Source organism: Magnolia sinica, chromosome 7 (genome assembly GCF_029962835.1).
Source record: "Magnolia sinica isolate HGM2019 chromosome 7, MsV1, whole genome shotgun sequence".
Classification (NCBI taxonomy): domain Eukaryota; kingdom Viridiplantae; phylum Streptophyta; class Magnoliopsida; order Magnoliales; family Magnoliaceae; genus Magnolia; species Magnolia sinica.
The window spans coordinates 82,619,987-82,634,031 of NC_080579.1; the positions used below are offsets into that span (position 1 = coordinate 82,619,987).

At 37.7% G+C, this 14,045-nt stretch overlaps 1 protein-coding gene across 6 annotated transcripts in view; it reads left to right on the plus strand.

Moving 5' to 3' along the window:
- Positions 1-14,045, plus strand: part of LOC131251550 (chromatin structure-remodeling complex protein SYD-like) — a 78,606-nt gene that overhangs the window by 21,249 nt on the left and 43,312 nt on the right. For all 6 annotated transcript variants that reach the window (XM_058252311.1, XM_058252310.1, XM_058252307.1 and 3 more), the window contains exons 9-19: positions 8,187-8,284; positions 8,454-8,639; positions 9,063-9,243; positions 9,330-9,524; positions 9,602-9,645; positions 9,961-10,017; positions 10,183-10,279; positions 10,388-10,560; positions 10,650-10,863; positions 11,623-11,748; positions 11,868-11,957. In XM_058252311.1, coding sequence (XP_058108294.1) covers positions 8,187-8,284; positions 8,454-8,639; positions 9,063-9,243; positions 9,330-9,524; positions 9,602-9,645; positions 9,961-10,017; positions 10,183-10,279; positions 10,388-10,560; positions 10,650-10,863; positions 11,623-11,748; positions 11,868-11,957 — 1,461 coding nt within the window. The remainder of the gene's footprint in view (positions 1-8,186; positions 8,285-8,453; positions 8,640-9,062; positions 9,244-9,329; positions 9,525-9,601; positions 9,646-9,960; positions 10,018-10,182; positions 10,280-10,387; positions 10,561-10,649; positions 10,864-11,622; positions 11,749-11,867; positions 11,958-14,045) is intronic.

A 14,045-nucleotide genomic window follows, 5' to 3' on the forward strand; every position in this document is an offset into this window, starting at 1 on the left:
ACATGACACAACCAGAACAAGATCTTTGAATGTGCTTGTTGATCTGAGTTTTCAGTTGGTGACTAACATCTTTTTTGTTTTTTTGAAAGGCAACAGAACTTTTATTGAAACAACATGCTTAGATGATGCAAAAACTTAAAATCCGCTCAAAGAAAAGAAAAATTACAATCCTTTAAAGCATCTATACAAGAGGCCCATTCAGCTAAGGAAATCTTCTCCTTATGACAGACTTGAACCATTGAATTACTCATATTTTTGAAGCATCTTCCATTTCTTTCCCCCCAAAGCAAGGTGTTCCAAGACGGTAACAGTGGCCGTAATGGCCACCACCGTTACTGTTATAATACGGGCCGTAACGACCGTTATGACCCTTTTTTTATTTTTTGAAAAAACTGTTATAGGACCGTTACGGGGCTGTTACGGGCCATTACAAGGCCTTTACGACCTATTTTTTCTATAATGGCCGTTACGACGATTTCGACCTCGTAACGTGTAACGGTTATGACCGTTACCATTACGTAATGACTGTTACGGCCGTTACGTAACCGATTTTGAATACCTTGCCCCAAATGTTGCAAAGACCGGCCAACAACGCTAATCTCCACGTGACCCTCCCTTGCTTCACAAAGCTCACCCCATGCCACTACATTCAAGTTCACTGTTGAGTCTAGCATCACGCACGAAAGACTAAAGATCCTAAGGTCATGCCATACCATGTGAGCAAATGGACAATAAATAAACAACTGATCCACTGATTTGGCATTTCTCATGCACAAACATTGGGGGTTACCATTGCTCTTTTCTAAAGACCGTCTATGGTCAAAACCCTCTTCCTCCCAAACTAGCCATGTGAATGTCGCCACCTTTGGGGGAGCTCCATACCGCCATACGAAAGATGTACATATGATAACCTTCTTCCACCGGAGAGCAAAGCATCTTATAGAATGAATGAACTGAGAATTAGCTCGAGCTATCCTTTCACTACACCATACCATCCTTCTCCCCCACTAATGGAGCATATGGGTGGATTCTATCAAGGAGTATAATGAGCTCTTCAATTTTCTCATCAGAAAGATTCGAGGTGACCACATAATCACATTTCCACTTTCCGAGTAGCACCTTTTATTACTATCTATAGCTAGGCACACCAATCTTGGAAACACATGCTAGAGGGGGGTCTTGCTCACCCATGCATCCTTCCATAATCGGATTTTCTCCCCACTTCCAAGAGAGAACCCGACTCCCTCTTTAAACTTGGCCTTCATGCTCGAGACTCCTTTCCATTTTCATGTTATAAAAAGAGAAATCCCTTGTCCACCAACTTCCTTCCTCATACCCATATTTGATTGTTATCGTTTCTCTACACAAGGAATCATCCTTCGTCCCAAACCTCTACCACTAGTTTCCCAAAAGTGCATTGCATTCTTCAAGTTCTTAATATTAGCGCACCCCCCTCTTTATATGGTTTCCAGACGTCTTCCCAACCTAATAAGTGAATTTCTTCTTTTCTTCCGAACCTTGCCACAAGAAATCCCCCTAAGCGTTTTCAGTCGAACAGACACCAATTTAGGGCACTTGAACATGGACATGAAGTATATGGGCATATTTGATAGGGCTGCTTTGATGAGCGTTAGCTGGCCATCCATTGACAAGTATTTGCTTTTTGATCTTGACAGTTTTCTTTTGAACCTTTCCGTCACTTTATCCCATAAGCTTTATAAGTTTCCTGATGCATGGAGGAAGGCCCAGATAAGTGGAGGAGAAGGACCTCATTGTACATTTAAAAATCGCTGTCATCTGCTTTAGCTTATCGATTAACATCTGACCACCCAATGTCTAACTCTTGGCAATATTCACTTTCAAAACCAACACCACTTCGAAGCACCTACTCACCATTCTTAGCTTGTCCACCATATTGGAATTTGCTTTGTAAAAAAGGATAGTGTCATTGGTGAATTGTAAGGTGTAAGATCAGAGGGCTCCTCCCTTCGACCCTGAAGCCTCGAAATAGATCCACCTTTTGTCCTTTTCCAGCATTCTGCCCAAAGCTTCTACCACTACCATGAAAAGAAAAAAGGGATGTTGGATCCCCTGTTGGATGCCTCTTGACTCTTGAGCTTCTGAAATTTTTTTGGGGGACCTATTAACTAGAACAAAGAACCGAGCTGAACAGGTACACTCCCTCTTGAGCTTTCTCTTCATTGCACATCTTAACCGGCCAAGCATATAATCCAGAAAGCCCCAGTTGATGTGGTTGTATTCATTTTCTATATCTAGCTTGTGTACTAACTACTAAACCTTTTAATCCTTTCTTCTGCAAGAGTCAATGCATTTGTGACTAATAAAGACAATCCAAAATCTATCTCCTTACTACAAAACGCACATTGGCTCATGGGTATAACACTTCCTAACATTGCCTTAAACTTGGTAGCTGAGGTTTTTGCAAGAATCTTGTACGGCCATCTATCAAACTTATTGGCCTATAATCTTTTTAGGCTTTTTGCATCTGTCATCTTCAGAATAATGGCAATAAAAGATGTTGCTAGATCAACTGACGAGTGATCCCTTTCAAAGAATTCCGCCATAAAACTCATTATGTGACCTTTCAACATGTCCTAAAACACTTGGAAGAATACCATTGAAAAGCCATTTGGTTCTGACGCCTTGTCCCTACCTATCGAATCCACTGTTATTTTGACTTCTTCCTTGGTAAATGGTTTCTCAAGTTACTCAGCTTTAGCATTAGATAAATTGTTGAATTCCAAGTTGTTTAGTCTCGACCTTTTCCAACCTTCCCTGGTTAACATGCTTTCGTAGAATTGAACCACTATCTTGCACAACTGGTCTTTCCTTTCTATTCTTCTACCGTTCAGTAGAATGCTACTAATCTTGTTGCTTCTAACCCAAGTGTTTGCAATGCTGTGGACAATGTTTTCAGTATCTTGTGATATCATTGATATATCCCACAACATATCTGTTATCCCAACTGGGCGATGCGAAACCCAACTTCAATATCCATTTTTCATGGCATCGTGCAATATATCACATAATATCATGATATATCGTGGATTTTGCATTATCGTGCGATATATCCACACTTCCCCTTTATAAATTCTTGATGCATCGTGCAATATATTGATATCAAGTGCGATAATGAAAGGGAAAAAAGTAAACCGATGTTATTTTGTTTGGAAAATCCTTAAAAATTTACAAAAATTAATTTAGAAAAAAAAACTTCCTTCTTAGTACATTGCAAGGTGATTTCGATCATTTCATTTTAGTTTGTTGCAACAAAATCTTTGAAATTTTTCCAATTTTTTTTCTTTTCTTTTCTTTTCATTTTTATATATTGTAAATATTGTCAAATGGTAAGAAATTCATGGTTCTTCATGTTTTGCATGAAAAATTATGAATTTGGAGCTTTGATTTTGAGATTTGAGAGAGATGGATTGAGTTGCAGAAAATTGGGGAATTTTTTTTTTCCAAATCGGTTACAATCTTAGTGTCCAAACACGAAATCAAACATGTATATGACCTAATCTATCCACTCTTGCCAATTTGGGTATTTTTTGGAAAAAAATTTAAAAAAAATAATTAAAAATGTTAAAAAATAAAAATTTTCCCAAAATCCACTTGTATATTTCTAGTTTTCTACTTCTTTTGCTTTCGAATATAATACTTGTGTTTTCATATATGTCTTCTTACGTTTACAAATTTTATGAACTGACATTGAATATAATTGCATTTGCATCAGTTCAATCAGATAACGCATAGGTTAGGACTTTATACAAAGGAAGCCTATTATGTGTAGTTGTTTTTTGTTTTAAAAATTTCTAAGTGTGTATTGGTGGCTTTCTTAATGATTCTTGAAGTAGTTGAAAAATTTGACTAATTTCCCAATGTTTCCCCATATTTTCCAACAACAGTGATCAATTACACGGTACAACCGATATTTCCTGTGCGATAACCGATATGTATCTATACCCAAGGGTGCGATATATTACATGATAACGATATGGAAATCATTGTTGTGGAAATAACATGTTTTGTACCCCTCTTTAAGCTAAATTGCTCTAGACCGTTGATGCCACTTGATTTCTTCTTCTTTTAAGCGATTCATATAATCTTGAGTTGGCTTCACCCTTATCCCTTTTCTTCCTCCCACAATTCCATTCCTTCTTCCTTGATGTTGATCTCCTAGATTCCCTCGAGGATATTTCTAATTTCAACCTCCTTGTTCCCCCCCACCTCTTTCTTCTAAGTATTGATTCTACTTTTTGAAAGCCTCAACTTCTGGCAGAGCCTAAACTCAGCATAGCTTTCCACCTCAAAAGATCTCCACCACTCTTTCACCAACCTTGAGAACCCCATCCTCTCTCCAGCCAAGATAACTTGAATTGAAACGGCATTTGAACATCTTGGAATGACCATTTGTAAAAAAGTCAAAAGAGTTATCAAATTAACCTTAACATCATCAATTACATACTTTTTGGTGCACCTTGAACATTCATGAAATGGACCATGCAATTATTCTACAGTTAGCAAAAATTTTCAGTTGTCCAAACTGGCCCATTGATGAACCACCTCTTAAATGATCCATATCATAACATTTACATTGATTTACTCTGACCAACCGTCTAGTGTAGTTTGATCTTGACAGTTCCCAGCAATGGTAATGGTCCAGATCAAATTACATTGACTGGGTGCTAAGAAACATTCAGTCAATTCAATTTTTAGTCTATGGCCCATCCATGGGTTGCTTCAGTGATTGAGCAGTACAAATCAATGAAAGGATGTGTTAGATTAATTACATGGTCCGCTTTCATGACTAAAGTGTGACGCAGGACATGAAATTAACCATGGAGTGCAAGAAATCAAGTTTGTGATTATGCCAATATTAAACAGTCACAAAATTCCACATCCTACATACTATCAAACATTCAAGGAGGGGGTTCTATGGGGGTCCAAGCCTACACAACCATTAGGGCTGGATCAAATAAAATTATAAGCCAAACAAGCTCAAAGGAGTGTAAGAATCACCCATTCTTGCATAAGATTATTCTCGACTCAAGAGATTCACTAAGTTTCAATTTGGAGGAAAATATAGGGTTTGAAAATTGGGAAAAATTGCGATTTGGGACCCTTTTGGGTTATGAATTTCGGATTATAAGGTTTCTAGATGACGGTTAGGGATCGGTTAAGGTACTCGAGGGTACATGGACTGATTTAGCAATTTCCAGATTTAACAATTCCGTTGTACCATATGTTGATCATGTTTAGGAGTGAATATTAGGGATAGATCTAAGGGGGTTTAGGTAGATGATTAATGGGGGATCCTATCGGGAGGTTTTAAGCCAAAAAAGGGGAAAGAAACAGAGGGGAAAAGAGGACTTGGGATGGGCCATGCATGCGGGACAACAGGTTGGCCTCGATGCACGTGTGTGACTGGACGTCCGTACGTGTGTGTGGCCCATAAAATCGGGAAAGGACTCCTTGGTTAGGATCGGCCAGGGGTGGGTTATTTCCATATCAAAAATTACTTCGATCCGGCACATGGTTTGTGCGTAGTACTCTGCTAAAGTTTCAGCCCCGTAGATGCGCTAGAATCTGAAAACCTTCTTGTGCAACACTGTAGGAGAGGATTTCGATGCGAAAATTGGTGAATCTGATGGTGGATGGGGTGTTTAGGATGATGAATGAGATACAGAAGAAGATGGTGATGATCTGGAGCGGGTGTGGCGTCGCACCATGGCAGTTAACTCTTCGAGGAAGGGAGGGCTTCTCACCCAATTTAATCCTTCAACTCAATGAGAGAGAGAGAGAGAGAGGAAGAAACACAAGATTTTTTTATTCATAACATCATGAGAGTCCATACATGGGATTGATTTATTTATAAGAAAACCCTAAATCCAAAAAGACAAAACTATCCTTGCGCCATGTGCGTGCACTAATCTCAAAACTAAAATAAATAAAATAACTATTCTAAGCAATCAAAGCCGTTCATGATGTTTTTAATAATAAAAATAATCAAAACTCAAAATCCTAAATCATCTAAAGTAGTGGGCTACGATCATGAGATATAATGGTAAGATCTATGTGATGATCGGGTCCACTCTAATGCTCCATAACGCAACCCCTTATGGGGTCCTCCAAAGATTTTGTTGTCGATCCAAATTGAAAGTGGGGCCCGCCTCCTCCTTGAATATGTGCGTAGAGGGGGCATGTGCATGATGTCCCCATCAAAGTATAAGGTATAGATTAAGCGAAGTTTTAGGGCATTGCAATTATTTTATTTTTTAAGCTGTCCCATCCAGGAGATGACCATTGCTTGGATGACTTTGATGAGCATGTTTATTGATCGTCTTGTTAAAGATAAGCTTGTTAACATGCATAACATCAAGAAAACCCACATATACTTTATGAGTTTTTTTAATCCGCTAATCCCACATGTACTTCTTGACACATGCTTACATATAGGGCTTTTTGAGCATTTCTCTACACAATGGCCATTTTGGCACATTTGTTCATAATAGGTGAGGCTTGTAAGTATAAAAAGGGTTCAGAAGTAACTGGAGAAATCTACTAGAACCCAGAAGACTCTATAAATGTGTAGAACATTACAAGCCTCAAGAAAATCTATTGATGTATGGAGGATTCCTAGTTAGTTAAATGAGTTCCATGTGGCGCAATCTAGTAGAAATGTTATCGATCTATAAATAAAGTAGCTTCCCTCATTTGGGACTCACACCTTAAACTTGTAACATTCTCTCTCTCTCTCTCTCTCTCTCTCTCTCTCTCTTGAGAGGTTAAAATCATGGATTTAGAGCTTCAATTTTGAGTTTTGGGGGAGATGACCTGAGTTGTGGAAAATTGAGGATGATAAATTTTGTTCAATTTCTCGCAAATCAGTTGCAATCTTTGTGTCCAAATACAAAATCAAACATGTATGTAACCTGATTTAGTAATTCTTGGTAATTTGGGATTTTTTAGGAAAAATATTTTTTAATTAAAAATAATTAAAAATTAATTAATTTTTTTTCAAAATTCCACTTTGATCAATGGTCAAATGGCCCCCATTTAAGAGTATCCACAAATATTTGGTGAAATCATCATCACATACACTCTAATTTTGGTAAAGATGGATGGGTTTGCGGAATTTTCCTAAATATTCTTAAATTGGAGAGGATGAGTACCAACATTATGTTAGAGGATATCTTCATTGGTATCATTCTACTATGACCTGCGCATAATATTGTTTGTTTGTCGAGCATCGGTACTATGCCCAACCCCGTCGAGATTGAGATGATAATTTTGAACCACCACGTAGCTCTATGTGGGTTTGAGTCATAGCCACAACCATTATTCATAGGCAAATTTTTAGTTTTCTACTTCTTTTGCTTTTGAATATATTGCTTGTGTTTCCATACATGTCTTCTTACATTTATAAATTACATGATAGACTTTGAATATACTTACATCAGTTCAATCAGATGGTGTATGGATTAGGACCCCATACAAAGGAAACCTATTACGTGCACTTGTTTTTTTGTGATGCTTTGGTTTCTAAGTGTGTATTAATGCCTTTTTTAACAATCCTTGAAGTTTCATTGAAAAATTCGATCAATATCCCAATGTTTCCCCATGTTTCCCAACAACAACGATACATTATGCGATACAACCAATATATCCCATGCGATAACCGATATGCATCCGTATCCCAAGGGTGCGATACATTACGTGATAACAATAAGGAAAACATTGTGTACATCTATTTTTAGCTTACTTGAGTCACGAAGTCCTTACCTCTAATCAGTTCGGTCATCACCACATTAACTAATTAGAAACTTGAAATGAATAATATCTTTTAATTTAATTCTAAAAATTAGGTCAATGTTTTGAACTTAAGGTTATTGTAATCCTTTGAAGTTCAAGTAATGTTGTTAGAAAGAAAAATACGCCAACATTTTGACCTACTGGCGGTCAAGTTTTAAGAATGGCCTGGTTTGGCCAGCTTTATATTAAAATATCATTTGTCTTGTTAAGAGGTTCCTAATGTTCTTTCATATTTCTTTGGCTATCTTTATATTAACAATATCATCTGAAAATGGGAGAACATGCATCACTTTGTTCTAAATTCTTGCTGATCATTATAATTGATAGGATAAAAGCTAATATTCATTTTGCAGGAAAATGTAAGTTCGTGTGAAGATATTTCAATTAGAACAAGAAGTGTCATTGAGCTGAAAAAGCTTCAATTGCTTCGGGTTCAACGCCGTTTACGAAGGTATTTAATATTTTAATATTTATTATCTTTATTTTCTTGTGACATCTTATTATGAGATTGCTTTTCTTGTAGGTTGCTAGCAGTGCAACTGTGGTCTATAATTTAATATATTAGTGGTATCCTCTACAATGTTCTTCCCCTTTTTTGATACCCTGTGTTGCTTGAACAGTGATTTTCTGCATGATTTCTTCAAACCCATCACACCTGACATGGAGCGTTTGAAATCAATCAAGAAACATAGACATGGAAGGCGGATGAAACAGCTTGAAAGACTTGAACAGAAAATGAAGGAAGAGCGCCAGAAGCGGATTCGTGAGAGGCAGAAGGAGTTCTTCAGTGAAATAGAAGCTCACAAGTGGGTATTGTCATGGGCTTTTATTTTTATTTTTATTTTTTATTTATTTTTATCACTTACTGCATGCTGTTTTCAGTGTTAAAAATATGGATCTTCTGAAATAATTTGTTCAGAAAGTATTTGACTGTGGGAATGTTTCTATGCTGATATTGCCCTTTTGGACCTTTTTGTATCATTTGGAATTTTAGTTAACAATGCATTTGAATGTACTCAAATTGCAAGTGGACTCCAATTGTTTTGCCAGAGATGATTTTCTATTCCACATTCCATTTGGGTGATGCAGAAATATAGCAGACTGAAAAAATGTGTGTTTCCAAGTCCTACTTTGCAAGGGATTTTCAGACATGCCCAAATTTATTTCCTCTAGCATGTCGCGAAACATGATTACCATATGTCATGGCTTTTCATGCATTGATTTTTTAGGGAAAGGCTGGAGGACTGCTTCAAGGTTAAGAGAGAACGCTGGAAGGGTTTCAATAGATATGTAAAGGAGTTCCATAAAAGGAAAGAAAAGACACAGAGAGAGAAGGCCGACAGAATCCAGCGTGAGAAGATTAACCTATTAAAGATCAATGATGTGGAGGGATACCTTCGGATGGTTCAGGTCACATCCAAATTCCTATTTTATGGGTATTTAAGGTAGGATGATATTTCATCTTATTTTATATTGATACATCCATTACTGTGTAGGATGCAAAATCAGATCGTGTAAAGCAGCTCCTCAAGGAGACCGAAAAATATCTTCAGAAGCTGGGTTCAAAGCTACAGGAGGCAAAGGTCATGGCGAGGCAGTTTGAGATGGAAATGGATGATAACCGAGCTACCAATTTTCTTGAGAACAGTGAGATCATTGCGGATAATGAAGATGATGGTGACCAAGCACAGGCACGTATTAACTCTTTGTGCAATTTCTATAGTTGTCATTGCTTTGCTCTCTGATTTTTTTAAGTTTTCTTTTGCAGCATTACTTGGAAAGCAATGAGAAGTACTATCTAATGGCTCATAGGTATTGATGACACATCTTTATATTGGCCTGGCCATTTGGTTAAGATGAAGCGCTGCATGTTATATGTTGGTTCTTGCTTGTTAATGGACAACACTTGAAATTCGAAGTTTCAGTAATGGATTTATTGGTCTAGGGCATATCATTTTTCTCTTTTCCATTTTTTTTTTTCCCTGAAAAAATTCTCAAGAACTTGTTCCGTTTGAAATTTGAAATACTGTTAAGTATTACTTGTTTTCTGTTTTTAATCATCCGTTAATTATTTGATTGTTGCCACTGGGAATTTTACACAGTGATTGTTGTTTTCTGAATCTGCAGTGTAAAAGAGAGCATAAGTGAGCAGCCAGCTTCTCTTGAGGGTGGAAAATTAAGGGAGTAAGTCTAGTTTCGATAAATTTGTTTCCCATTTCTGCTTTCCCTCCTGCAGGATAATTTGTTTCATCTGATGGTTTATGCCTAAAAGTTTTGTGGATAGGCAAAACAGATGCAGCCTTCTAAGTCACATTTGAAGCTTATATATTTTGTGTTTTCAATTCATAGGTACCAAATGAATGGTCTGCGATGGTTGGTTTCGTTATACAATAATCACTTGAATGGGATTCTGGCAGACGAAATGGGCCTTGGTAAAACTGTTCAGGTATTGTCATGCATATGAAATTGCTGTACTCTCATGGTTTTGATTGTTCTTTGTAGCATTAGGATTTCTCTGTGAAGGGATGCATCTGATATCCTGTATTTTTTGCAGGTTATTTCTCTAATGTGTTACCTAATGGAATCAAAAAATGATAAAGGACCATTTTTGGTGGTAGTGCCATCATCTGTTCTAGCGGGGTGGGAATCTGAAATCAGCTTTTGGGCCCCGAGCATGATCAAAATTGTATATTTTGGTCCTCCCGAAGAGAGGCGTCGGCTATATAGGTATTGGCATATTAATTTGAAATTTCTTTAATTGATCACTTTGTCAGTGAATTTGAATCATTTATTTAAAACCGTCATTTGTTGTGCAGAGAAAAGATCGTTCATCAGAAATTCAACGTCCTTCTGACAACATATGAATACTTAATGAACAAAAATGATAGACCAAGACTAAGCAAGATTCATTGGCATTATATTATAATTGATGAAGGCCATCGAATAAAGAACGCATCTTGCAAGTTGAATTCAGATTTAAAGCATTATCAGAGCTCTCATCGTTTGCTGCTGACTGGAACACCTCTACAGGTGAATGAGAATGCTCTTGCAATTCTGTTGCCAATTGTATTTGATGTTTGATGAGGCAGTTTGTTCTAGCTTCTGACCATCTCATAAGGTGGGTCACATGTGCAGAGAAATATGGATGATAGAAAATGTCCAATGGTCCAGATTACCCGATGAGTGTGACAGCCTGATTTTTCTTTTTTGTCAGGCATGTTTACGGTGTATCTTACCTGATGAACAACCTCGAGTGCCCCTCTTCCCTAGCACTTGCCAATTTGGCACACAAGCAAGATCCAGGCAATTCATCAGGTTGGATGGACTGCTAATATGATCCAGAAATTGGCTGGTCCACTCATCATGTGGGCCACATATTTGTGAGAAAAAAAGGATAGTTGGAAAGACATGTCTGAAGGTCCAGATTATCCTTGCCCTGCCCAATGAGTGCACTAGCCCATCTTTAGGTTCAGGGCATGTTGAGTGGACCCCCACTGAATGATCTGCTCATATTTTTTAATTTCTTCTGTCTTTGCTTTATTTTGTTCTAGTTTTTGCATTCTCTATTGGTCCGATCTAACTTGCTCTCTAGTCATTCCTTGAAGTTCTTACTAAATGCTGGCTAGTGGATATATAGCAATCTGTCTATTGGTCGGGGTTGTTTTTTCTACTTCCCCCCCCCCCCCCCCCTTTCCTTTCAGTTTTTCTTGTTTCTGCTGTTTTCCTCTTTTTTGATAAATTCCATTACTCTTCAAAAGAAGTGGATATAACAATCTGTTTGTTTTTTAGAACAATATTGAGGAACTGTGGGCGCTACTTAACTTCTTATTGCCGAACATATTCAATTCGTCGGAAGATTTCTCTCAGTGGTTCAGCAAACCTTTTGAGAATGGTGGTGATAATTCACCAGATGAGGTAAGCTTTGTGACCTTTTCATGTTTGTTGCTGTGTAAATGCAGTGTCCTTCTTTCTGGCCTGAAATTAAAACAATTTGTAAGATTCTTATATTATTGGTGGTGCTCATCATTGTATAGGCTTTACTATCTGAGGAGGAGAATCTTTTGATTATAAACCGTCTTCACCAAGTCCTTCGACCTTTTGTACTTCGGAGGCTGAAACAGAAGGTCTGCAAAATGAAAATTTCTTTCCTTCGACCTTTTTTCTTGCTATTTATTTATGCATGTATTTATGTATTGGAAGGCATTCATTTTGCTAATATTTGAATAGATAGTTCTCTTCTATTGCTGGGTTTTTACTGTTATTATTATTATTATTATTTTAACATACTCTATGTGATTGACATGTTGTATTTTTTGTCTTGAATTTCTTTGATACATATAGCTCCTGAGAACTGTCCTCTTTGAGATCTACTTATCGAAGTATCCTAATAATGATTTAAAAATCCTGGGTTTCTGCTGTTACTGAGATGTTATTTCATTTTATAAAGGTCTTAGTATGAAGGGTGAATATTCTTCTTCCTATAAGGTATCTGGTTGGTTCGCACTGGTTACTTCTTTAACAAGTTGCTACTATTTCCCCCCTCTTTTCATTGGAATGAGATCCAGTGTTTTTGTAACTGATTGGTCATTATATTGTGATTGTGTACTCTCTGTTCATCTCATTACTTCTTTCACAAAGATATGTATGCATACATCCTTTGTTGTACAAATGTTTAAAAGGGGTATCATACAAAGTTGGTGATGGGGCATGCATCAAATTTTGGGAAGACCCGTGGATTGGCAGGAATCTGCTTTGTGAGGAGTTCAGTAGAGCATATGGCATTACACCAATAAAAACAAATACATCTCATTGTGCTTCATTAGGGAGGGAGGAGGTTGCTTGTCGATGCCAAGATTCAAAGGGAACGTTGTGGATGAGGAAATAGAAGAATTATTCAGTTGCAGGAAAAATTAGAAATGTGCGGGATAGATCCAGGAAAGAGAGTTGGATTCAAGAAAAGAATGGTTGTTTCTCGGTTAAGTCATTTTATTGGGTGCTGAAACGGGCAGGAAAAAACCCATATTTGGATCAAAGAAGCCCTCTGTCACATGGGCAGGTAGTTGGGCATGACTTTCGAAGATAGGGACATACTACTATGCTCTCTTCCAAATTATCGAGGAGCAGGGTAGATTGATGCAAGCCTCAGTATCGCTAAGAAAGTCGTGACAATCTTCGAAGGGTAGAAGAGAGTTGGCTAGCTTGGACCTCAATGTTCTGGTAGGTTCAAGGGGGATTGTGGCTTGTCAGTGGAAGGGATTCTGAGGTTGTTCGATTCCCAAATGAAGATCCTCTCCTTGGAATATAAGGGGTTTTGGGTGTGGTTGAATGAGAAGTTAGGTTAGGGATAGTTGCTTCAGATCACGCACGCACAAGAAACCAAACTTTTATCGATTGACTGTAGGCTTATGGATTCTATCTATGGTGTGAAGGTTAATGACTGGTGCTGTTTGAATGCCTCTGGCAGTGTCGGGGGATTCTGATAGCATGGGATTCGGCGCTGTGGTCGAAGGAAGTGGAGTTTGTAGGGGTTTTCAGTGTTTCTGTGGTCTTGATTAGTGCTTCAGATGGATTTCGATGGATGATGTCTGTGGTCTATTGCCCAGATGTGCCAGCTAGGTGATTGGGAGGAGCTTTTGGAAGTGTGTCAGAAGTTCGGGGGACTGTGGTGTGTAGGCGTTGACTTCAATGTCACCATGTTTTCAACGGAGAAATCTTATGGGGGGAAATTAACCAGTAGCTTGAAAGCTTTTTCTTCTGGGGTGAGTAAGCATCAGTTGGTAGATATTCCGAGTGGAGGTGGCTTCACATCAAGGTGTTTCGTTGAGGTATTAGTGGGCGTAATGGTGCCCATCGTTATCGATACGGATACGCCCTGTATCGGCTGATAGGGGGCCGTAACGGCCGATACAGGGTGTGTAACGGTGCAATTTTTTTTTTTTTTTAAATAAAATAAAAAAATGATGGAAAGATATCTATTAAATCCAGAATATTCTAAATATTCCAAATATGCATTCATTTTTAACTTGGAACATGTTTATAGTGATGTAACGGTCCAATCTTTGGTGAGAAGTTGTATCGGATTGTCTGATGAATTTATAAACCAGACAAGGATTTGATTGCAAAACTCATATATTTAATTTTCTAACTATCTAATATCAATGATAGATATATTAGAATGAATGTAATATCAAAATATCTTACATGTGTAGGTG